This window comes from Lithobates pipiens, unplaced genomic scaffold (genome assembly GCF_037356315.1).
Source record: "Lithobates pipiens isolate NorthernLeopardFrog02 unplaced genomic scaffold, aLitPip1_a1.2 Scaffold_18, whole genome shotgun sequence".
NCBI lineage: Eukaryota > Metazoa > Chordata > Amphibia > Anura > Ranidae > Lithobates > Lithobates pipiens.
The window spans coordinates 23,014,108-23,039,358 of record NW_027507758.1 but is presented as its reverse complement, the minus strand read 5'-3'; the positions used below and the strand labels follow the sequence as shown (position 1 = coordinate 23,039,358).

At 45.0% G+C, this 25,251-nt stretch overlaps 1 protein-coding gene across 1 annotated transcript in view; it reads left to right on the top strand.

Annotated features, from left to right (window-relative positions):
- PTK7 (protein tyrosine kinase 7 (inactive)) overlaps positions 1-23,866 on the top strand; it is a 49,385-nt gene extending 25,519 nt beyond the window's left edge. Inside the window, exons 12-20 of the mRNA XM_077485475.1 lie at positions 4,213-4,363; positions 5,935-6,062; positions 15,951-16,145; positions 16,273-16,413; positions 19,767-19,999; positions 20,409-20,483; positions 21,984-22,135; positions 22,400-22,578; positions 22,664-23,866. Coding sequence (XP_077341601.1) covers positions 4,213-4,363; positions 5,935-6,062; positions 15,951-16,145; positions 16,273-16,413; positions 19,767-19,999; positions 20,409-20,483; positions 21,984-22,135; positions 22,400-22,578; positions 22,664-22,824 — 1,415 coding nt within the window. The 3' untranslated portion in view covers positions 22,825-23,866. The remainder of the gene's footprint in view (positions 1-4,212; positions 4,364-5,934; positions 6,063-15,950; positions 16,146-16,272; positions 16,414-19,766; positions 20,000-20,408; positions 20,484-21,983; positions 22,136-22,399; positions 22,579-22,663) is intronic.
- Positions 23,867-25,251: the final 1,385 nt, after the last annotated feature.

Here is a 25,251-nt window from a genome sequence, read left to right as displayed (position 1 = left end):
ATTTTTCGCGATACGGCACTGTCGCTTTAACTGACAATTGTGCTGGGCTGTACCCAAACAAAATTGACGTCCTTTTTTTTTCCCTCCCCCCACAAATAGAGATTTCTTTTGGTGGTATTTGATCACCTCTGCGGTTTTTATTTTTTGCGCTATAAACAAGAAAAAGCGAAAATTTTGAAAAAAAAATAAAAATTTGTACTTTTTGCTGTAATATCCCCATTTTTTTTTTTTTTTTTTTTTTTTTTTTTAAAAAGCTAATTTTTTTCCTCAGTTTAGGCCGATACATATTCTTTTACATATTTTTGGTAATAAAAAAACGCAAAAAGCTTATATTGGTTTGCGCAAAAGTTATAGCGTCTACAAAATGGGGGATAGATTTATAGCATTTTTATTATTATTTAATTTTTTTTATTTTTTTTACTGGTAATGGCGGCGAACTGCGAGGTTTTGTGTTTTGTGTTTTTTGTTTTTTGTTTTTTATTTTTTTTTCCACTTTGACACATTCTCGGGTCAATTGACAATTATACAGCAATCAGTGCTATTAAAATTCCCTGATTACTGTGTAAATGTCACTGGCAGGGAAGGGGTTAACACTAGGGGGGGGACGATCAAGGGGTTAACTGTGTTCCCTAGGTGTGTGTTCTAATTGTGGGGGATGGGATTGACTATAGGAGATGAGAGATCGTGGTTCCCAGCTCGTAGGAACTCGCAATCTTTCTCTCTCTCCTCTCCTCACAGAACTGGTATGTGTGTGGTTTTTATACACACACACACACACACACACACACACACACACACACACACACACCCCTGCTCTGCCTCTCGTGCCCACGATTGCTCGTGGCCAGCGGTCATCGCGACCGCCGGCAATGAGCATCGGCACCCCCGCTGTGCAAAGTGAATGATGGAGTTCCCTGGTTGCTTTGCTGTATCAATCCATCTCGTCAATCAAGTATCTCTGAGTTGGTGGTATATACTGCCTGGATAAAGGCCCTGGCTGGGTATTAGCCACAAGCTTAGAACGGCTTGCTTTCCGGTAAGCACGCACTTTGTGGTGAAGGTGCACGGATTTATGGTGGTGTTTTGGAGTCGAGTTTTGGAGTCGATATTTTCCAAAATGGCTAAAAATGAAAAACTGCTCTAAACGAAACGCAAGTTACCCCATTTAGAAGCGTTTGGCGCTTGAAATGCCTCTAAACACAGCTTCTGCACCCATTTTTATTTTTTTTTGCATTCCAAAAAAAAAAGTCTCTAAACTCAACTGCCTAGAAACCATTATAAACGACCCCGTGTACATGTACTAATAAGATAACATAGAGGAGAGTTCAGGAGCAGTTGAAAAAAATGCCCAAATGTTCCTTAAACATCTGTTTACCAGCAGCAGTGTACATGAGGCCTTAGAGTAGTAATGAGCCACCGTGTGTGTGTGTGTGTGTGTGTGTGTGTGTGTGTGTGTGTGTGTGCAGCTTGTGCTGCCCTCCCAGGACGGTGCATGTTCTGTGCCCAGTGTCGGGTTGTCTTTCTAAGTTCTGTCCGACGCTGAATCATCTCTGATTCTCCTAAGTGTCTGGAATGCTTGTAATCTTTCTTTCTTTCTTTCTTTCTTTCTTCTTCCTTTCCTTCTTTCCTTCTTTCCTTCTTCCTTTCTTCTTTCCTTCTTCCTTTCTTCTTTCCTTCTTCCTTTCTTCTTTCCTTCTTCCTTTCTTCTTTCCTTCTTCCTTTCTTCTTTCCTTCTTCCTTTCTTCTTCCCTTCTTCCTTTCTTCCTTTTTTCTTTCTTCTTTTTCTTTCTTTCTTCCTTCTTTCTTTCCTTCTTCCTTTCTTCTTTCCTTCTTCTTTCCTTCTTCCTTTCTTTCTTTCCTTCTTCTTTCCTTCTTCCTTTCTTCTTTCCTTCTTCCTTTCTTCCTTTCTTCTTTCCTTCTTCCTTTCTTCTTTCCTTCTTCCTTTCTTCTTTTCTTCTTCCCTTCTTCCTTTCTTCTTCCCTTCTTCCTTTTTTCTTTCTTTTTCTTTCTCTTCTTTCTCTTCTCTTTCTCTTCTTTCCTTCTTCTTTTTCTTTCTTTCTCTTTTTTCTTTCTTTTTCTTCTTCCCTTCTTCTTCCTTTCTTCCTTTTTTTCTTTCTTTTCTCTTTCTTTCTTTCGTTCTTTCTTTCGTTCCTTTCTTTCTTTCGTTCTTTCTTTCGTTCCTTTCTTTCTTTTCTTTTTCTTTCTTTTCTTTCTTTTCTTTTTTTATTATTGCGCTCAAGCCTGACACTGGAGAATTGTAACTTGCTCTCTGCCGTGCAGAACACCTCTGATGCTCGGCACACAACACGCTACCCCAGTCAGCACAGTCTATGTGTGTGTACATCTGCACGCAGCTAGATGCTCCTTTGTGCTGACAGATGGATGCTGCGTAGTTGTAGTGTTCTCCCATGATGGGGGGGGCTCCTTTTGTTTTCTGCGATGGAGCAGATGGAATATGGCACCAGCACAGAATGGAAAGCGGACACCTGTCGGACAAATAGGCAAGATCACCATTGAATAACAAAAGAAAAACAAACAAGTGCGCTTCCCTCCTTCACAGATTATCAATTCATTCATTGAAAAGTGAATGATAAGCAATTATAATTTGTGAATCCAAAACGTAAACATACTCTTAAAGCAGAGTTCCAGCGTTTTTTTTAATTTTTTTACAAGAATAAAAACTAAATTTTTCACCTAATCCTATATGCAACGGGATTAGTAGTGAATGAAGGTTCTTTTAAAAAAAAATAAAAAAAAAATAAAAAATTATCTTGCTGTCCCCACCAAGCACACTCCAAGCGGGACCCGAGAAGAGGAGCAAAGCTCTTGCACAGAGCAGGTTTAATTTTATTTTAAGAAAAGTCTAAACTTTATAACCACTTTAACATATAGTGTATAAATAATTCATAAACGTATTGTTCATTTTCTTAATTCATAAACCTCATCCCAATAAAGTCCAAAACGAGTCCAATATTAAAGTGATTGTAAAGTCACATTTTTTTTATTTTATTTTTTCCTATAAAAATAACAAACATGTTATACTTTCCTGTTCTGTTGTAGTTGGTTTTGCACAGAGCAGCCCAGATCCTCCTCTTCTCGGTCCCTTTTCTGTGATCCTGGCCCCTCCCTCCTGTTCCCACAGCAAGCAGCTTGCTATGAGGGCACCGAAGCCAAGCTGCAGCTCTGTGTGTCCATTCAGACACAGAGCCGTGGCCTGGCCATACCCCACCCCCTCTCTCCACTTTGACAGCAGGGGGAGCCGATGGAGATGCTGCTGTGTCACAGCCAATCAGGAAGGAGAATCTCAGCTGAGACACTTGTGGACATCGCCGGACAGAGTCCTGTGTGAGAGGAGGGCTGCTGCACACAGAAGACTTTTTATTTTCACGCATAGAATACGTCGAGATAAAAAAAAAAAAAAACTTCTGCCTTTACAACCCCTTTAAGCTGAATAGCCAGGTGATTTATGAGTGCCCAGACAAACGACACTGCGTAAAAGTGCTCAAAGAGGTGCAATCCCCACATGTAATCACGCCTCTTACCAGAAGTGTATGATCTCAAATTTTAGAGATCTAACTCGCTCCAAAACCATATAGCCACCAATAATTCTCCATAGGTTCAGCAACTCAGAAATGATCACTTCACACATAAGGTCCCAGCTCTGTTGATACCCCAGGATGTCGGCTGACTTTAAATGAAGCGTGCAAATGCTGAATCTCTGTTAAACTCATGCATTTGGGTGCAAGATAGAAGAGACTTTATTTTGCAGTATGATAAAGCCACAATTTATTCGAAAAAGTGTTGCACTTGCATGTCAGAAGTTATAAAAAGCAGTAAAAAACAAGTGACAGACACGGCTCTCGCCAGCGGACTTGTACGTGATGACGTCACAGATGTGACGCTACCCAACCTAATAAAGCAGTGTCTAATACAGTTGTTGCCTTTCACAATATATATCTATTGGGAGAGGGGGAGATGGCGAGGGGAAGCTATAGAGAGAGATGGCTATATATATATATATATATATATATATATATATATATATATATATATATATATATATATATATATATATATATATATAATATGAGAGAGAGAAATATGGTGTCCCTCCCCACTCATATCTGCGTCTAGTTTGGTGATCGGGCTATATTTTTTTTTTTATAATTGTCTCTCTGGATGGTGGTGCTATTTAACCATTTTCTTCTGTAGTCTACATCAGCTTCCGAATCATTCCGGAGAACACCACAGTCTACCGGGGAAACACCGCGATTCTGCACTGCCAGGCCACTGCTGACCCTGTGCCGCAAATTCATTGGCGAGGACGTGAGGGCTTGTTAGAAAACACCAAACCAAATCAGAAGTGAGTGAGACAGTCTAGAGTTTTGGGGGGGGGGGTGTCCAACCTTTTGACTCTCTTGGGCCACATTGGAAAAAGAATTGCAGCTATTCTTCTCGTAATTCAAATTGTAAAGAGTAAATGGGGCCTAAGACTGAGTAGAAAAGGTCAGTCGGATGGTCAAATTTGAACTATGTGCTATGTTACCATTTTTTTGTAAGACCTTTGGTCACAGTGTTTCTCATTTGGCAACCCCTTTTTTTTTTTTTTTTTTTTTTTTTTTTTTTTTTTGTTCCCTGTGACTAAGGAATCTAAATCTGGTTCTCTCGTCGCTTTGCAAACCACCATAGAACCCAATAGAGAAATTCCTGTGTCCACTCTTAATTTAGCCTATTTTGTGCCCATAACATTTGCAAAGTTGGTAGGCAGCCATTCCTTTAAAGAATATTTTGTAATCTTTCATAAGGGTAAGGTGGTGTTGAGGCTCGAAACTCCTTTCCTACCTAAGGTAGTTCAGGCTTTTCACCTCTTATCAGGACACCACGCTGTACGGCTCCAATTCATCAGAAGGCAGTTTCGCTGCATTAGCGGGATGTAATTTAGCCTGTAAGCCCTTGTACACACGGTCGGAGAATCCGTCGGAATGTGTCCTATCGGACCGTGTCGTCGGATAATCCGACTGTGTGTGGTATGCATCGGACTGATTCCGTCGGAATATCCGTCGGACCCAATTTTCCAACATGTTGGAAATATTTCCCAACCAACTGGGCCGATCGGACATACTCCGATCATGTGTAGAAAATTTTGATCGGACCAAGTGCCACGCATGCTCAGATCAAATTCCTACATCAAAGCTATTGGCTACTAGCCTGAACGTAGTCCCATCGTAACGAAAATTACGTCATCACGTTCTGAATGATTGGATTTTTCGCCAACTTTGTCCGACCGTGTGTATGCAACAGTTTCGGACAAGATCCGACGGGCAAAATCCGACGCATTTGGTTGTGGAAATCTCCGACCGTGTGTACAGGGGCTAAGTTTCTCAGCCACTGTTTCCTATAGGTCAGTGATGGCGAACCTTGGCACCCCAGATGTTTTGGAACTACATTTCCCATGATGCTCATGCACTCTGCAGTGTAGTCAAGCATCATGGGAAATGTAGTTCCAAAACATCTGGGGTGCCAAGGTTCTCCATCACTGCTATAGGTAGACTGACTGACTTATTTTGGATGGTCCCTAAAAGCATGCGCACCATCTCCAGGTGGCTTAGGTAGACCAATTTTTCAAGCTTATGGTCTTGCAGATTGGGTTCTTCCCTTTTCAAGACACACTCCAGCTACGTTTACTTTTGTCCACGCTCCTCCCAAGTTTTTTTTAAATGCAGCTAGTCCCCAGTTATTTTTTTTTTTTATTTTTTATTTTTTTTGCAGTTGCCCACCTCTCTGTTGGGCTGCTTTTAAATGTCCCAACAATTCTGACTTCCTGTGTTCCTCAATGGACAAGAACAAAATAGGATTTTTGTACTCTGTGTAAAGTCCTTTTTTTCTTCTCTACCCAACATAGCGACTAACAATCTTTTATCCATCTCTGTGCAGGATTCAGGTCATGCCAAATGGCTCTCTTGTTGTATATCATGTGTCCAGCGAGGACTCTGGGAAATACACTTGTATTGCCGGCAACGCTTGTAACCTCATCCACCGTGATACCTTCCTGTATGTTGTAGGTGAGTTTGGTTCACTTCACTGTGGAGCCCCAATTATTTGTGCTAAAGGAAAGCTGAGTGGTGGCATTGTATTATACTATCTGTGTGTGGGGAAATAATTTTATAAAAAGGCTCATATAGTCACCCGCATAAAGTTACCGCTTGCCTACCGTATCACATGTACAGCAGCAAGACAGCTCTGCTGCCCCAGATTTAGAGCCACTTTAATAACCTGTTTCCTCAAATAAGCCCTACCCTGAAAATAAGACCTAGCGTGATTTTCGGTGATGGCTACAATAAAAGCCCTACCCTGAAAATGAGCCCCAGTTAACCACCGTCATTATACAGCGGTACTTTGAAGTGGAATATCGTTGGTATGGCAGCAGCTAGCTGCCATAACCTTGGTATCCTCTTCTTCAGCGGGCGGTCCGGTTTCAGATAAAAGTGGTCTCTGTGGCAGATTTACTACAAGATCACTTTTATCGGTGCCCGCCGGCGGAGGCAATCGCGTCCTGCGTTCGGTATGGAGCCGAGTGAGGGGAAGATGGGCCCCATACAATTGCAGGGCGGAAGGGACGTCAAAACATCACTTCCACCCATAAAGGGATTTTTTTTTTTTCAAACGACTTTTTTTTTTTTCTTGCATTTTAGTGTAAATATGAGATCTGAGGTCTTTAAACCCCAGATCTCATATTTAAGAGGTCCTGGCATGCTTTTTTTTTCTATTGTAAGGGACACAATTTTTTATTTATTTAGGAATAAAAGTGACACACTTTATTTATTTTTTATTTTTTTGAAGAACGGTGTAAAAAAAAAATAATAATAATTTACCGTGCCCTGTCTGCGTGCAGAAGCAAACGCATACGTGAGTAGTGCCCGCTTATGAAAATGGTGTTCAAACCACACATGTGAGGTATCGCCGCGATCGGTAGAGCGAGAGCAATAATTCGAGCCCTAGACCTCCTCTGTAACTCAGAACATGCAACCTGTAGAATTTTTTTTAAACGTCGCCTATGGAGATTTTTAAGGGTAAGTTTGTCGCCGTTCCACAAGCGTGCGCAATTTTTGAAGTGTGACATGTTGAGTATCAATTTACTCGGCGTAACATTAAATTTCACAATATAAAAAAAATTGGGCTAACTTTACTGCTTTCTTATTTGTTTAATAAAAAAAAGTGCACCATTAACAACGCTGCGCTAATACAGTGTGACAAAGTATTGCAACGACTGCCATTTTATTCTCTAAGGGTGTTAAAATTTTATATATATATATATATATATATATATATATATATATATATACACACACACACACACACACACACACACACACACACACACACACACACACACACACACACACACACACACACACACATTTGGGGGTTCTAAGTAATATTCTAGCAAAGGAAAAATAATTTTTAATCTGAAAAATAGGCCCGTGGTTAAAGTCCTTTGGTAAAGAGATTATATAATCTGCAGTGAGTCTCCTTGTGTAACTTTATTATAGAAAATACCTTATTTACAGCACTGCTGGGCGCTCGTGACCTGCCGGAGATCCCCCCCCCCCCCCCCCGGGCTGACAGTGGCCCCTCCCTTGCAGTGCTCGGAGCAGGGCTGATGTCAGCAGGGACCTCGGCTCACCCCTCTGCAGTATTCGGAGCAGGGAAGAAGAGCTTGGGCGGATTATGTGATTATGGGCGGATTATGTGAGCGCCCAGTGGCCCTGTAAATAAGGTATTTTCCACAATAAATTTACAAAAGGAGACACACTGCACATTATATATTTTTTTACAGAACAGATTACATAATTTTACAAGGTTTTGGGATTACAGAATTTCATAATGTTGACTCCGGTACTGACAGGGGAAGAGAAGACGGGACACAGAAACTTAAAAAAAAAAAAAACATTTGTATTATTCCAGGTTTTTTAGAACATGGAGAGGGGTAAATGACACCACAAGCACTGTGCTGTCTATCATGCATTAAAGCAGAGGTCCACCCTAAAATAGAGAATTACAATAATATTCTCAAAAAAATATAAAAAAAAATACTTACCAGAAAATCCTGTTGCTAGGCAGTCTTCCTAATCTGCCTCTTCCTATTCCGCGGCGCTGTTCCTTCACTTCCTCCTTCAGAGAGCTTCCCCCGTTGTCTTCTGGGACGTGTGCGTCCGTCGCGCCCCTCCGTCCGTCGCGCCCCTCCGTCCGTCGCGCCCCTCCGTCCGTCGCGCCCCTCCGTCCGTCCGCGCCCCTCCGTCCGTCCGCGCCCCTCCGTCCGTCCGCGCCCCTCCGTCCGTCCGCGCCCCTCCGTCCGTCCGCGCCCCTCCGTCCGTCCGCGCCCCTCCGTCCGTCCGCTCCCCTCCGTCCGTCCGCTCCCCTCCGTCCGTCCGCTCCCCTCCGTCCGTCCGCTCCCCTCCGTCCGTCCGCTCCCCTCCGTCCGTCCGCTCCCCTCCGTCCGTCCGCTCCCCTCCGTCCGTCCCAGAAATCAGCAGGACCATTCACAAAGCGCAGCACGACTCGCTAATGCGCAGTAGGAAACAGGCAGTGAAGCCGTCCGTCGCGCCCCTCCGTCCGTCGCGCCCCTCCGTCCGTCGCGCCCCTCCGTCCGTCGCGCCCCTCCGTCCGTCCGCGCCCCTCCGTCCGTCCGCGCCCCTCCGTCCGTCCGCTCCCCTCCGTCCGTCCGCTCCCCTCCGTCCGTCCGCTCCCCTCCGTCCGTCCGCTCCCCTCCGTCCGTCCGCTCCCCTCCGTCCGTCCGCTCCCCTCCGTCCGTCCGCTCCCCTCCGTCCGTCCGCTCCCCTCCGTCCGTCCGCTCCCCTCCGTCCGTCCGCTCCCCTCCGTCCGTCCGCTCCCCTCCGTCCGTCCGCTCCCCTCCGTCCGTCCGCTCCCCTCCGTCCGTCCGCTCCCCTCCGTCCCTCCCAGAAATCAGCAGGACCATTCACAAAGCGCAGCACGACTCGCTAATGCGCAGTAGGAAACAGGCAGTGAAGCCGCAAGGCTCTACTGCCTGTTTCCCTTCGTTAAGATGGCGGTACTGGCACCCGACCCGATGAACGGGGGCCCCAGACATCGCAGGCTCCCTGGACAGGTAAGTGTCCTTATTAAAAGTCAGCCGCTACAGTGTTTGTAGCTGCTGACTTTAAAAAACAAAAATTGCGGCTGGAACACTGCTTTAAAGGTTCAGGATATATAATTTTATTTTTTTTCCCCAGAAGATGACAGGACTGTATTTGAATAAATGTTAATTATTGTACATTAAATAAGATCCCCTGAAAATAAGCCCTAGTGTGTTTTATGTAGCCAAAATTTAGCATAAGACCCGGGTTTGTTTTTGGGGGAAACACGGTATGTATAAAAAAAAAAAATATATATATATATATATATATATATATATATTTTTTCGAGCAACAATATATTAAGTTGCAGGAAGCTATGGTGAGAACGACTCAGGGGGATCAAATTTCAACAATATATCCAAAGAACCTTCATATAAAAGGATTAGGTGATTATGTGCAGTGTAAGCAGTCATATATAATGCTTCACCATTCATAAACGGAGTCAACAAATGTAGCACAAGTCTGATTGGCTGAGTCAGAGAGGTGGGCTGATGTCACAACCGCCGACTTGGCCAATCAGAGGAAGCTTTGCTTTCAATGATAGAATACACCACTTGCTCTATCATTGAAAGCAAAGCTTCCTCTGATTGGCCAAGTCGGCGGTTGTGACATCAGCCCACCTCTCTGACTCAGCCAGTCAGAGGAAGCTTTTGTATTCATTGATAGAATACATTGCTTGCTATGAGTGGCTGAGCGCCGCTGTTGTAGACTGACCTATGTTTTATGTAGCCAAAATTTAGCATAAGACCCGGGTTTGTTTTTGGGGGAAACACGGTATGTATAAAAAAAAAATTATATATATTCGAGCAACAATATATTAAGTTGCAGGAAGCTATGGTGAGAACGACTCAGGGGGATCAAATTTCAACAATATATCCAAAGAACCTTCATATAAAAGGATTAGGTGATTATGTGCAGTGTAAGTAGTCATATAATGCTTCACCATTCATAAACGGAGTCAACAAATGTAGCACAAGTCTGAGCAAGCCGATATACTCGGTCCCAGCAGGCAAAGACGCAGTCAGACAAGTGTATCCTTCATTTCATCCTGCTAATTCATCAAAGGGCAGTGCCGGTAGAGAGAGAAGTCCCAGCAAGTTGATTATGAAGCAGTTCTCTACTGTATAGAGATAATTTGTAGGATCATTTTATGCCTAACCGTCCATGAATTGATGAGGCAGCAGATGTATCTCCCATTTTAACACACTGATATACTCTGTGCCTACTCCGTGTATTGCCTGGCTGAGATTTGTGATACATCTGCTGATTCATACTCTTGGTGCTGCATCAATCAACTTTTTCTTATACATTTCTGGCTATAGATTGGCTTCACTCAGTTGTACACCATTCCTGACATAGGCTTATATCGGCCATTTGTTTTAAAGAAGAATCTCCATCTTTCAAAAACACTTTACATGGTTCATTCGGGCCGAGCTGGTCCAAATGAACGATGGATATGCACATGTAGCTGCGGTCACATACAGCATGCTGCTCTGTTTTCCAGGTGGAAGCCACAGACTTCCTCTCTCATACCCAGAACACTGAGCAGTCTACAGCAGCGGCACTCAGAGCAAGCAATGTATTCTATCAATGAATACAAAAGCTTCCTCCGGCTGAGTCAGAGAGGTGGGCTGATGTCACAACTGCCGACTTGGCCAATCAGAGGAAGCTTTGCATTCAATGATAGAATACACCACTTGCTCTATCATTGAAAGCAAAGCTTCCTCTGGCCAAGTCGGCGGTTGTGACATCAGCCCGCCTCTCTGACTCAGCCAATCAGAGGAAGCTTTTGTATTCATAGAGCAAGCAAATGTATTCTATCGATGAATACAAAAGCTTCCTCTGGCTGAGTCAGAGAGGTGGGCTGATGTCACAACCGCCGACTTGGCCAATCAGAGGAAGCTTTGCTTTCAATGATAGAATACACCACTTGCTCTATCATTGAAAGCAAAGCTTCCTCTGATTGGCCAAGTCGGCGGTTGTGACATCAGCCCACCTCTCTGACTCAGCCAGTCAGAGGAAGCTTTTGTATTCATTGATAGAATACATTGCTTGCTATGAGTGGCTGAGCGCCGCTGTTGTAGACTGACCTATGTTCCGAGTATGAGACCGGACGTCCCTGCACGCACCCAGAACACAGTGCGGTATGCTGTATGTGGCCTCAGCTATATATACAGTCTATATCGCACATCCAGCTGCCCCACAGGTTAGTGAGGGACAGAGTTCATGTGGGCCACCTTAGCCCACATGAGCTATGTAAAGTGTTTTGAAAGATGGAGTTCTTCTTAAAGTGGTTGTAAACCCTAAGGCCTCTTTCACACGGGGCGGATTGGTGCTGATCCGCCCCGTGGATATCCGCTTGCTCAGTGGGGATCACCGGAACGTTCTCCACTGAGCAATGAATAGGACAGGTCCGTAACTGCTCAGGGACGGACCTGTCAAAGCGCCGCTCTCCTCTATGGGAGATCGGGTGACAACGGACGGCAGTGTCCGTCGTCATCCGATCCGCAGACGGATGGAAAAATTGGGTTTTCCTCCGTGTCACTTTTTCGGATTGGAGCGGGTTGGATGTCAGCGGACATGACACCTCTGACATCCGACGATCCATAGATCCATAGACCCCTATAGAGTATCCGTTCAGGTCCGCCTGAAAAACTGACAGGCAGACCTGAACAAATCATCCGTGTGAAAGGGGCCTAACAGACCACTTTAACTTACAGGTAAGCCTAGATTAAGGCTTACCTGTAGGTGCAAGAAATATCTCCTTAACCTTAAGGAGATATTTTCCCCAAAACAGGCACCAATGTCTACGGCGTATGCGTCTATTGCACAGGTGCACTGAGCGCGCTGTTGGTAAAGGCGATCATGCCGTCACTGACGGCTCGCACGTGCCGAAGTCGTTAAATAATGGTAACCCGGGACAAATGGGGTGAATCTCCTTAACCACTTCAGTACCGGAAGATTTTTACCCCCTTCCTGACCAGAGCACTTTTTAGAATTTGGCACTGCGCCTCTTTACTGACAATTGTGTGGTTGCGCGATGTTGTACCCAAACAAAATTTGCGCCCTTTTTCCCCCCCACAAATAGAGCTTTCTTTTGGGGGTATTTGATCATTTTTGCATTTTTTTTTTCCGGGTATCGCTGCTCTGGCCAGCGCCGGAGCAGCGATACCCAAAGAAAAAAACCGCAGAAGTGATCAAATACCCCCAAAAGAAAGCTCTATTTGTGGGGAAAAAAAGGACGCAAATTTTGTTTGGGTACAACATCGCGCAACCACACAATTGTCAGTAAAGAGGCGCAGTGCCAAATTCTAAAAAGTGCTCTGGTCAGGAAGGGGGTAAAAATCTTCTGGTAGTGAAGTGGTTAAGGAGATTCCCCCTCTCTATTTGTCCTGGTTACCATTCCTGACCAGGCCCCCCCCCCCCCCTTTTTTTTTTTTTTTTTTTTTTTTTTTTTTTTTTTTTTTTGCAATGCAACACTGCGTCGCTTTAACTGACAATTGCACGGTCGTGCGACATTGTACCCTAACAAAATCGACGTCCTTTTTTTTCCCCCCTACAAATAGAGCTTTCTTTGGGTGGTATTTGATCACCTCTGCCATTTTTATTTTTTGGAAAAATTTTGAAAAAAAAGCAATGTTTACTTTTACTGGTACTGCAGTGATTGCTGGTGTCTTCCAGGTTCCAAGCTGAGCGGCAGCTTGGTGAACAAAGCAGGTCACGCGCTCCTCATGGGCATCATTCAGAGAACACTGCATTTCTGAGTGAACGCAAAGCTTTCCCTAATTGGATGAGGTAAAGAGGCAAGGTTGGTGGCATCATGATTTCCACCTCGGCCTAACAGGGAATGCTTTGGATTCATTTAGAGAGGTGCAAAGTGTTCTTTGAATGGGGCCTATGCTGAGCTAGTGACCTCCTTTGTTCACAATGCAGCAGGGAAGCTGCCCAGCATGGGACCCAGGAGCCAGCGGTAATCGCCGTAGTAATAGTGCCTACTACAATGATTTCCAGCTTCCATGGGGATCAGCCAGGTATTGGGACATCCATAGTTCTATGGGTCCAGCTCGGACCAAAGCAAACTATGCAAAAATAACTGAAATTCTGCTTTAAGCATCTTTAGACCCCTTTCACACTGGGGTGTTTTTCAGGCGCGTTAGCGTTAAAAAATAAAATAAAAGCGCCTGTAAAGCGCTTGAAAGTAGCCTCATCTGCAATCCCAATGTGAAAGCCCGAGTACTTTCACACGGAGATCCCTTTCACACGGAGATCCCTTTCACACGGAGATCCCTTTCACACGGAGATCCCTTTCACACGGGGGCATTTTTCAGGCACTTTAGCTTAAAAAAAAAAGCGCCTGTAAAGCGCCTGAAAGAAGCCGCAACTGCAATCCCAATGTGAAAGCCTGAGGGCTTTCACACTGAGGCGCTGCGCTGGCAGGGCGCCAAAAAAAGTCCTGCGAGCATCATCTTTGCAGCGCTTTTGGAGCGGTGAATACATCACTCCTAAAGCGCCCCTTCCCACTGAAATCAATGGGAAGCGCCTGCAAAATGCTGGAAAAGCGACTGCAAAGCGCTTTTGGCAGTGGCGCTTTGTGGGTGCTTTTAACCCTTTATTTGACCACTAGCAGGGGTTAAAAGCGCCCCAACAGCGCTCGAAAAATGCTGGTAAAATGCCGCTAGTTTAAGCAGCGCTTTATGAGCGTTTTTTCGGGCGCTGGCAGTGTGAATTGGCTCTTAACCACTTGGTTCCCACACTACGTCTATTGACGTCATGGGGTTTCGGTGGTTATATCTAAATGATGCCTGAGGCCACAGACATCATTCAGATATCGGCGTTTTCAGCCGGCGATTCCCTACACCATAAGAACGATCATAGCGGCTGTTCCGCCGCTTGATCGTTCTTACGGGCGGTGGGAGGGGACGCCCCCTCCCGGTGCTTCTACCGACTCACCGTTTCCATCGGTGAGTCGGTCACAGGATCCCGCTGGCCCCAGCAAGTAATCATAGAGATTTCCGGCGGACCAGATTGTCCCCGGAGTCTCTATGGTAGTTTGGAGGCCGGGCGCGATGTTATGACGTCACGCCCGGCCTCGGTATTCAAATTAACGGCGCCGATCTGGCTAGGAAGCCAGGATCGTTTTTTTGTTTGTTTGTTTGTTTTTTTTTTTTTTTTTTTATATATTCTTCCCAGCCTAGAGGTGAGATATGGGGTCTTATTGACCCCATATTTCACAGTAAATGGGTCCGATCGTGCCATATTCCTATTACAAGGGATGTTTACATTCCTTGTAATAGGAATAAAAGTCATCAATTTTTTTTATTTTTTTTATTTATTTTTTTTAAAGTGTAAAAATAAAATTAAAATTAACAATTAAAAAAACAAAAAAATTTAAAGCGTCCCTGTCCCCGTGAGCTCGCACACAGAAGCGAACGCATACGTAAATCCCGCCCACATGTGAAAACGGTGTTCAAACCACACATGAGGTATCGCCGCGAACGTTAGAGCGAGAGCAATAATTCTAGCCCTAGACCTCCTCTGTAACCCAAAATATATGTAACCAGTAAAAAAATTTAAAGCGTCGCCTATGGGGATTTTTAAATACCAAATTTTGGCGCCATTCCACGAGCGCGTGCAATTTTGAAGCGTGACATGTTGGGTATCTATTTACTCTGCGTATCCTCCTCTTTCACATTATGCAAAAAAATTGGGCTAACTTTACTGTTTTATTTTTTTTTTTTTTTCTGAAAAAAACGCGTTCGAAAAATTGCTGTGCAAATACCGTGCGAGATAAAAGGTTGCAATGACTGCCATTTTATTCTCTAGGGTCTTTGCTAAAAAACATATATAATGTTTGGGGGTTCTATGTAATTTTCTAGCAAAAAAAATTAGGAATTTTACATGTAGGAGAGAAATGTCAGAATTGGCCTGGGTGCGAAGTGGTTAAAGCGCTCAGGCTTTTACATTGGGATTGCAGATGAGGCTTCTTTCAAGCGCTTTACAGGCGCTTTTTTTTAACGCTAAAGGGCCTGAAAAAATGCCCCAGTGTGAAAGGGGTCTTAGGCAAATGACACAGATGAAAATTTGCACACAATACAAAATCATTTTATCTGAAGGCTCTTCGGATATATTGTTTGAAATGTGATCATGTGCGGTTCTCTGCATGGAAATGTGTATTAGTTGATTGCCATATTTACCACGCTCTCTTTTTATATATTAATACATTTTGGAGGTGGTGTAGGTTTAGTGTGGGAACTGCATAAATTACTAACCTGTCTGCTTTAGCCAAATGTTTTCTTAGATTACAGTTATTATTGGAGTAATCAAAGCCTGTTTAATGTTGAACCCTTTCACTGCCAGAGCCGTTGTTGCAGGTTTTTTTTATTTATTTTTTTTTTTTTTTAGGCTTGTAGATTACACAAAACCCCCAAAACTTTATATATTTTCTGAAAGCGGACACCCTAGAGCAGTGATGGAGAACCTTGGCACCCCAGATGTTTTGGAACTACATTTCCCATGATGCTCATGCACTCTGCAGTGTAGTGGAGCATCATGAGAAATGTAGTTCCAAAACATCTGGGGTGCCAAGGTTCACCATCACTGCCCTAGAGAATAAAATGGTGGTAGTTCCAATTTTTTTTTTCTGTCCACAGGTTATTGCTGCAAAGGTTTAGGAAATGCAAAATTTCAGTAAAAAAAAAAAATGAAGTTAAGTCGTAGATAGGTTGTTGGGTGTATGCTGTGGGGGGTCACATTGTAGATGGTATATAGACTGATGGATTCTCTCTCTTTCTCTAGAAAGGCCTGTTGAGCAGCAGGATCACAACTTTAACCCCCCGTACGATATGATCCGGACAATTAGCCTGTCGGTGTGCGCTGCAGTGGTGTACATTATTATCGTACTTGGGCTCATGTTCTACTGTAAGAAACGCCGCAAAGCCAAACGACTGACTACGAAGGACGGAGAAGAGCCAGAAATGGAGTGTCTAAATGGTGAGACACAAGATGGGTATAGAAAGTCATCACATGACCAAGAACAGAGCTACGTGATTGGTGTAGAGTGCAATCACTCGACCGAGAACAGAATGGTCATTATGTAATTCTGTTTTTCTGTTTCCAGGTGGCACCGCAATACACAATGGACAGACCACCGCTGAGATCCAGGAGGAGGTCCCGCTCACCACACTGGCAAACAAGAGACTGAGTTCCGGAGATAAAATAAACTTCCCCCGATCCAACCTCCATCCGATCACTACACTAGGTACTCCCTCGTTCCAACCTCCATCCATTTACTACACTAGGTACTCCTCTGATCTGACCTCCATTCCGTCACTTCACTAGGTAGTCCCCTTATCCAACCTCCATCTATTTACTACACTAGGTACTCTTCTGATCTGACCTCCATTCCATCACTACACTAGGTAGTCCCCTTATCCAACCTCCATCCAATCACTACATCAGGTACTACACTTATCCAACCTCCATCCATTTACTACACTAGGTATGCCCCTGATCTGACCTCTATCTTGCCTCTCTTCACTAGGTACCCCCCTGATCTGACCCCCCCCCCCCCCCACCCATTTCATCACTGTACCAGGTACTCCCCTGATCTCACTAACCTTTTCCCATACTGAAGCTAGGTACTCCTTTGATTCAACCTCCATCCTATAACTATACTAAATTTGTCCCCGAACTCCATTTCATCCCCAAGGGTTCTCCTCTGGTCGGACAGCCATCTCGCTACACTAGATAATCAGCTGTTCTGACCTCCATCATGCCTATCACAACACTAAGTTCTCCTCAAATAGTTCTCTTCCAGTCACGATCCTGTTACTAAAACTAGGAACTTCCTCAAAGCGGAGGTCCACCCTAAATTGGACCTTCCGCTCATTGGAATCCTCCCCCCCCCCTCCGGCGCCACAATTGGCACCTTTCAGGGGGGAGGGGGTGCAGGTACCTGTATAGTACAGGTATTTGTACCCACTTCTGGGATAGCTCTCTGCGGAAAGGGGCGTAGATCTATGCCCCTTTCCGAAAGTCCCCGCTGCCTGCTGGGAAACGCACAGATCCCAGAGGCAGCGGGTCCATCCTCATTGCGCAGCGCGACTTGCGCATGCGCAGTAGGGAACCGGGAAATGAAGCCGAAAGGCTCCACTTTCTGATTCCCATGCCCAAGATGGCGGCAGCAGCACCCGAGAGACGATCGAGAGATCAGCTTCGGGTGCCGACATCGCGGGCACGCTGGGCGGGTAAGTGTCCTTATTTTAAAAGTCAGCAGCTGCAGTATTTGTAGCTGCTGGCTTTTAAAAAAAAAAAAAAAAAAAACGGCGGAACTCCCAGCGGACTCCCGCTTTAATCCAACCTTCCATTTAATCAACACACTAGGTGTTCGAAATCAAGCTCAGTCTCATTGCTACGCTAGGTTCCCTCCTGATCTGACCCCCATCCCATTGCTACATAAGGTACTCCCATGATTTGACCTCCAGACTATGACTACATTATGTACTCCTCTGAGCTCCATCCCATCGCTGCACAAGGCACTTCACTGCTCCGACCTCCGTCACTAGACTAGGTGCCCCCCTGATCCAACTTCAATGCCATCACTGTACCAGGTACTCCCTGATCTGACTGACCTTATCCCATCACCAAGCCAAGTACTACCTTGATCTACCCTATAGCTATGCTAATTTTGCCTCTGAATACCATCTGATCACCAAGATAGGTACTCGCCTGATCCAACCTCGGTCGCTACACTAGGTACACGCCTGATCCCACCTTCACCCCCCCCCCCCAATCAGCTGTATTCATATTAGCTAAACTCCTTCACATTGTCACACTCTGCACTCCCCCATTCTTGCCCTGTTGCAGTTTTATATGAAACCCCAACCCCCCTATCCCCCCCCCCCCCCCCCCCACGGTCCTTCTTCACCGAATATCTGAACTCCACCACTTCCCTTCCTTTCTCCTGTTCATTTATTTTTCTTCTGACCATCATCAATGGTTTTGTTTTAAAAGTTTGGGCACCAAAGTCAAATGATTAGTTCCAGTTTTCACAGGGAGTGAACCTAATACGGCATTTTGAAAATTACTATAACATATTGGCTGAAGATGTTTCTGGATCTGATATGTGGTCTGGCTGTCTTGCATGCAATACGTGTTTGACGTCTACCCACAGACTTTCAGTAGGTGTTGATAGTTCTATTTCATAAACAGTAATCGTGTGGTGGGATTTGGGAGAATTCCATCTGAGTCTTTATCCTGCGAAGGTTGTTTGCTTTAACTTGGAAAATCAGCAAAACTTGTCTTTCAGCGTGTTGTGCTCAGATATATGCATTAGAGGTCCACCGATATGGGTTTATCTCTGGTCGATATTTAAAAATAGCGGTGGCCGATATAATGCCGATTTTTTTTTTTTGTTTTTTTTTTTTTTTATCTCATAAAATCGGAACAGTTAGACCCCCATTCACACTGGGGCGTTTTTCAGGCGCTTTTGGGCTAAAAATAGCACCTGTAAAGTGCCTGCAAAATGGCTCCCCTGCAGTCTGTAAAAGCCAGAGTGCTTCCACACTGAGGCGATGCGCTGGCGGGACCTTTTGGTGCGGTGTACACCGCTCCTCCACCACTCCTGTCCATTGAAATGAATGGGCACCACTGCCGAAGCGCCTGCAATGCGATTTGGCGGCGACGCTTCACGGGCACATTTAACCCCTTCCTCAGCTGCTAGCTGGGTTATAAGCGCCCCGGTAGCAGCCGAATAGCTCCGCTAAAGTGCCGGTAAAACTAGCAGCGTTTTACCGTCAACGCCTGCCCGTTCCAGTGTGAAAGCAGCCTTAATAAGTGATGCAGAAAATTTCCTACATTTAAACATTTATTAAACAAAGCAAACATCCAATCAGTTCACATGTATGTATAATTTAGATTTTAAAAAAAACTATATATATATATATATATATATATATATATATATATATATATATATTTAAATTTACACTAAAACAGGTAATCAACTAACTTTACTGTTTTTTTTTTTTTTTTTTTTTTTTTTTTTTTTTTAATCATTCGTGTATTTTTTCCCCAAAAATTACGTTTGAAAGACCTCTGCGCATATACCGTGTGACATGAAATATTGCAACAACTGCTATTTTATTTCCTAGGGTCTCTGCTATAAAAAAAATATATAATTTTTGGGGGTTCTGAGTGATTTTCTAGCAGAAAATGCAGGATTTTTACTTGTAAGCATCAAGTGTCAGAAAATATTTAGTCTTTTTAAATGGTTAAACTGAGAACTCTACACACTGAAGTTCAGTTCATTGATAATTATAAACATTGTATCTCTTTAGTCTTTTCTTGGCAGACTGTCCAGAGAGGAGACAAAGTCCTTCCACTGAAGTCAGGCAACTTGCATTGACTTCTATTACAGAAGTCGTTTGCAAGTCGCGCTGAAGATGTAATCGGTCTTTTTTTAACATCGATGCCGATTAAATAAAAAACGCCAAATATCGGCGGATATATATCGGTCGACCTCTAATGTGCATATGGCTGGATGTGGCAGATTTCCTCGTCACCTGTGCTGTTTGTATGTTTGAGTAACGATCTGTGTTTGGTCTCCTGCAGGCCGTGGTGAATTTGGGGAGGTGTTCCTTGCTAAGGCTCAGGGCATTGATGCCGGAGGGAAAGACGCCGTGGTCCTGGTAAAGGCTTTGCAGACTCGTGATGAACAGCTACAGATGGACTTCAGACGGGAAATAGACATGTTTTCTAAACTCAACCACGCCAACGTGGTACGGTTACTTGGTCAGTGCCGCGAGGCGGAGCCACATTACATGATTCTGGAATACGTGGACCTGGTGAGTGTGGATGACTGGATGGACTCCAATGTCCAGAATTGGAATTGTTGTCCATTGTGTTAATTTTTTTTAATACTTTTGCAAAGATTTTAAACAAACGTCTTTCACGTTGTCATTATTGTTTGTAGAATTTTGAGGAAAATAATGAATTTAATCAGTTTTGGAATAAGGCTGTAACAAAGTGTGCAAAAAGTGAAGCGCTGTGATTACTTTCTGGAATATTTTATATTATATTATATAATTTTTTAATTTTTTTTGTTATGAAACTTCTCTCTAATGGGGCAAAAGTAAACTTCCCATGTGCAGTTATTTCTCCTCTGCCCTGCGTGGTTCTCCTCTGTTTTCTGTTCACTGGCTGCATTCTCCTCCACTCTAAGCTTTCTGTGTTTCTTTTTTTTGCTCATTGCAGGGAGATCTCAAACAGTTTCTACGAATCTCAAAAAGCAAAGATGAGAAGTCAAAGGGACTGAGCACTCGGCACAAGGTGAGGTTACTGTGTGGCTTGCTGGTGGTAAAGAAAAACTGCTTACACTAGGAGCATTACTGCTGGAAGCCATGTCCTGACATCCTGCTCATCAGACCGAGGAGCAAGTGACATCTTGCTGCTCCTACGTGGCGTTTCACCCTGACATCTTGCTGCTCATACTGTGGGCGGCATCAACCAGAGTGTTTCTGGCTCTCTGATTATCCATTATATATAGCCATGGAGTGCTCAGGGTGTATAAATGCCACACGGAGGTGGTAGGGGATTGCATGGTGTCCGATGCTCACAGGTGGAAAACAATGGGTCATATTACAGGGGTAAATGCCCCTCACAGTTTAGACTTTCGTTTTTCTTCTCATTGGCCCAATATATGTGGCAGTTCTGGTTGATAAATATTCATTGTTGTATGTTTTAGATCAGCTGTGTAAAACTCCATTTCATCACTGGACTGCTTCAGCATTATAGTTGCCCTCAAAGGGGCCAGTTGTATTTGTAAGACTAGATAAGAACACCCCACCCCCCCCCCTTACATGAGATGTCAAGAGCCCCCCACCATGCCTTACCTTCTGCTGCTAGGGGTGGAACTGGGAAGCAGAAAGTGCAGTGTGAGGAGGAGGGCTGGAGTCGGCTGCATGCCAAGTCCAGAGGAGGGCTGGAGTCGGCTGCATGCCAAGTCCAGAGGAGGGCGGGAGTCGGCTGCATGCCAAGTCCAGAGGAGGGCGGGAGTCGGCTGCATGCCAAGTCCAGAGGAGGGCGGGAGTCGGCTGCATGCCAAGTCCAGAGGAGGGCGGGAGTCGGCTGCATGCCAAGTCCAGAGGAGGGCGGGAGTCGGCTGCATGCCAAGTCCAGAGGAGGGCGGGAGTCGGCTGCATGCCAAGTCCAGAGGAGGGCGGGAGTCGGCTGCATGCCAAGTCCAGAGGAGGGCGGGAGTCGGCTGCATGCCAAGTCCAGAGGAGGGCGGGAGTCGGCTGCATGCCAAGTCCAGAGGAGGGCGGGAGTCGGCTGCATGCCAAGTCCAGAGGAGGGCGGGAGTCGGCTGCATGCCAAGTCCAGAGGAGGGCGGGAGTCGGCTGCATGCCAAGTCCAGAGGAGGGCGGGAGTCGGCTGCATGCCAAGTCCAGAGGAGGGCGGGAGTCGGCTGCATGCCAAGTCCAGAGGAGGGCGGGAGTCGGCTGCATGCCAAGTCCAGAGGAGGGCGGGAGTCGGCTGCATGCCAAGTCCAGAGGAGGGCTGGGACAAGGGTGTGCTGCGGCTGCACAGAGAAGCGCAGTATCTGGAAGAGGAGTTCTGTTGTCCTCTGTGCTGCCGACTGCTGAGACGAGGTGAGGGCAGAGATGAGAGGGGTTCTGCAGCTGCAGGAGAGGTGCAAGGGCCGCATGAAATGGCCTTGTGGGCTGGATTGTGTTGGACACATGTGCTTTAGATAAAGGATATTGGGGGTGCACTGCAGCTAAGTATCGAATTGGCGTCACCATTTATCATCCATATCTCTTCCTTTAGGTGTCGTTGTGCTCACAGGTGGCTCTGGGAATGGAACATTTATCCAACAACCGTTTTGTGCACAAGGATCTGGCTGCTCGGAACTGTCTGGTCAGTGCCCAGCGGGTGGTGAAAATCTCTGCTCTGGGGCTGAACAAGGATGTATATAACAGGTGAGTAATACAGGAAGTGGAGGGCATAGTTATTGTATAAATAGTTTTAGTGTGTTCTGGGGGGCCAGAGATTCATGTGGTGGGGGGGTGGAGGGTAATATGTTTACCTGGGTGGAGCATATAATGTGAGGGATATATAATTGGATGTCTTTCACTGGAGAAGATGGGTAAATATTCAGACAGTGATGTCATTCTGCATGTCTTAGAATATAATGATGTCATTCAGCATGTCTCGGAGCTCCTCTGACTTCTCTTGTTCTGCAGTGAATACTACCACCTCCGGCAGGCCTGGGTGCCCCTACGCTGGATGCCACCAGAAGCCGTACAGGAAGATGACTTTTCCACCAAATCTGACATCTGGTCCTTCGGGGTGCTTATGTGGGAAGTCTTCAGTTTGGGGGAGATGCCGTTTACCGCCATGCCTGATGACGAGGTGCTAGCCGGTAAGTTTTTTTTTTTTTTTCCTTCACTCTCCTTCCTTTCCTGGCAGGAAACAACCGTCTCATCCGCTTGTGTTTTGTGTTCCAGGTTTACAGAACAGCTCCCTGAAGCTCCCAGCCCCGGAGAATTGTTCTTCCCGCTTCTACAAGCTGATGCAACGCTGCTGGGCTTTGAGCCCCAAAGATCGCCCTTCGTTTAGTGACATTGCAAATACTCTCGGCGACGCCCCCGCGGACAGCAAGGTGTGAGTCCCCCCTGAATGGGGAGGGGGGAGAAGCACAGAGCCCGCCTCAGGGAGGGGCCAGCACAAACTATAAGACAATTTACAGCTGCAATAGGTACAACGGCGGCATTCAGCCCCCCGCGTGTCTGGTGCTGCAATCAGGAACTACGGACCTCTGTGAGGGAGAACATTCCTTCTAAAGCACAAAGACAGACTCCGTCCTCCGTGAACACATCACTACCCCCAACAGGGGACTGTTTTTTGTTTTTTTTTGCTACCCTTGACATTGGGACTGTTACGTGTGTACATAAATTATTAACACTAATGTTACATTTGTTCTAGAATCAGGTATTTATTCACTATAGATTAACGCCACAAGCTGGTACGAGCGGAAGCAGCCTCGGGTCTCCCATCGCAGATCTCGCTCTTGCTATCCCTGAACACTACACTCGTCATTAACACTAAAAGGGGGCGGGGGGGGGGCCACAGAAACAGTTAAAGATTAACACTAGCTGGGATTCCCCACCAGAGACTGAATGCTGAGAGTTTCAGCAAGTTCTTGTGATTTGACTGTAAGTAGGATATTATTGTCAGTCCTGAATCCCCATCTGCTTCATTAGTCCATGTGCTACCTATAAGCCTAGGACCATTCTGAGGGGCTGCACACCCCTCGGGATCCATGGATGGTTCTGTGAGGTCAGTGAGCGGGTGCAGTACATTGGGGGGGGCCAACGCTGTGACATCCTGAGGCTTCTCTGCTTGCTTGTTGTGTTCTTTGTATTATTTGATGCACAGAGTCTTCCATGTATTCTCACACTAAGTGCCTGCGGAATGAAGGAACCCTGCCTGGCAATATAACCCGGCCTTAATACATTCGGGACCTTTCTTTTTTTTTTTATTATTATCCAGTGAATTTTTTTACTGATTTTTGTTTTTATATGTTTGGTTACAAATTGTAGATTTTACTTTTTAAATGAATTGTTGGGCTGCTAATGGCTCAACCTGCTGGTTTTTATGTTTGTTTTTTAAAACTGTTGCACCTAATAAAATAGCCTTTTTATACTGTATCCAATGTGATGGTTTATTCGCATGCTCGATTGGGTTGGTGTAATACAGGGATATGCAATTAGCGAACCTCCAGCTGTTGCAGAACTACAAGTCCCATGAGGCACAGCAAGACTCTTGACAGCCACAAGCATGACACCCAGAGGCATGATGGGACTTGTAGTTTTGCAACAGCTGGAGGTCCGCTAATTGCATATCCCTGGTGTAATAGATATTAGTTTCATTCCATTTTATTACACAGAACTTCATTTGTGAACTTATTTGTTTTGGTTTCGTTATATGTATGGATTGTTACCAACGTCAATAGAACCCTTAGAACAATATTTAGCTAGAAAAATGGTGATGTGTTCAATACTTATTTTACCCGCTCTATGTCTATATAAATTTACAGTGGAATTTTGGATTACGTGCATAATCTGTTCCAGGAGAATGCTTATAATCCAAAGCACTCAAAGCGAGTTTCCCCATAGAAGTCAACGGAAACTAAGATAATTTGTTCAGTATTGACTTCTATTGCATGCAATACCGCATGTGGCCAGAGGTTGGGGAGGGGGCGCCAGAGAGCCTTGAAAATACTCACGGACAGCTTGGCTGAACTCGGAAAGGCTCGGGAACGGAGTATTTCCGAATGGCTCTGAACCATTCCGAATGTCTCCGGTGCCCCGCGCCTCTAGCCAAATGCGGTACTGCACACCCTAATGGCTTGAATCCTGCTCATTTTGCAAGACAACACTCACAAACCGAGTCAAGATTTTTTTAATATAATAAACGGTAAAAGTAGTGAGTGTACAGCTTGTATAACTGTGTAAATTTGCTGTCCCCTCAAAAAAACTCAACACACAGCCATTAATGTCTAAACCGCTGGCAACAAAAGTGAGTACACCCCTAAGTGAACATTGGGCCCAATTAGCTATTTTCCCTCCACGGTGTCATGTGACTTGTTAGTGTTACAAGGTCTCAGGTGTGAATGGGGAGCAGGTGTGTTAAATTTGGTGTTATCGCTCTCACGCTCTCATACTGGTCACTGGAAGTTCAACATGGCACCTCATGGCAAAGAACTCTCTGAGGATCTGAAAAAAAGAATTGTTGCTCTACATAAAGATGGCCTATAGGCTATAAGAAGATTGCAAGGACTCTAAAACTGAGCTGCAGCACGGTGGCCAAGACCATAAAACTGGTCAGGAAGGCTGCCAAGAGGCCTACAGCAACATTAAAGTGGTGGTAAACTCTCCCCCACAACTTTGTCCCATGTAAATCAGCATAAAAAACCCTAATGAACACGGCTTGTAGATGTCTCCTTACTTGCTTAGTATTGTAATCCTTTTTGTTCTTTAGAATTACGTCACTGAGCATGCCCAGATCTCCCCTGATTTACGGCACTCTCTAT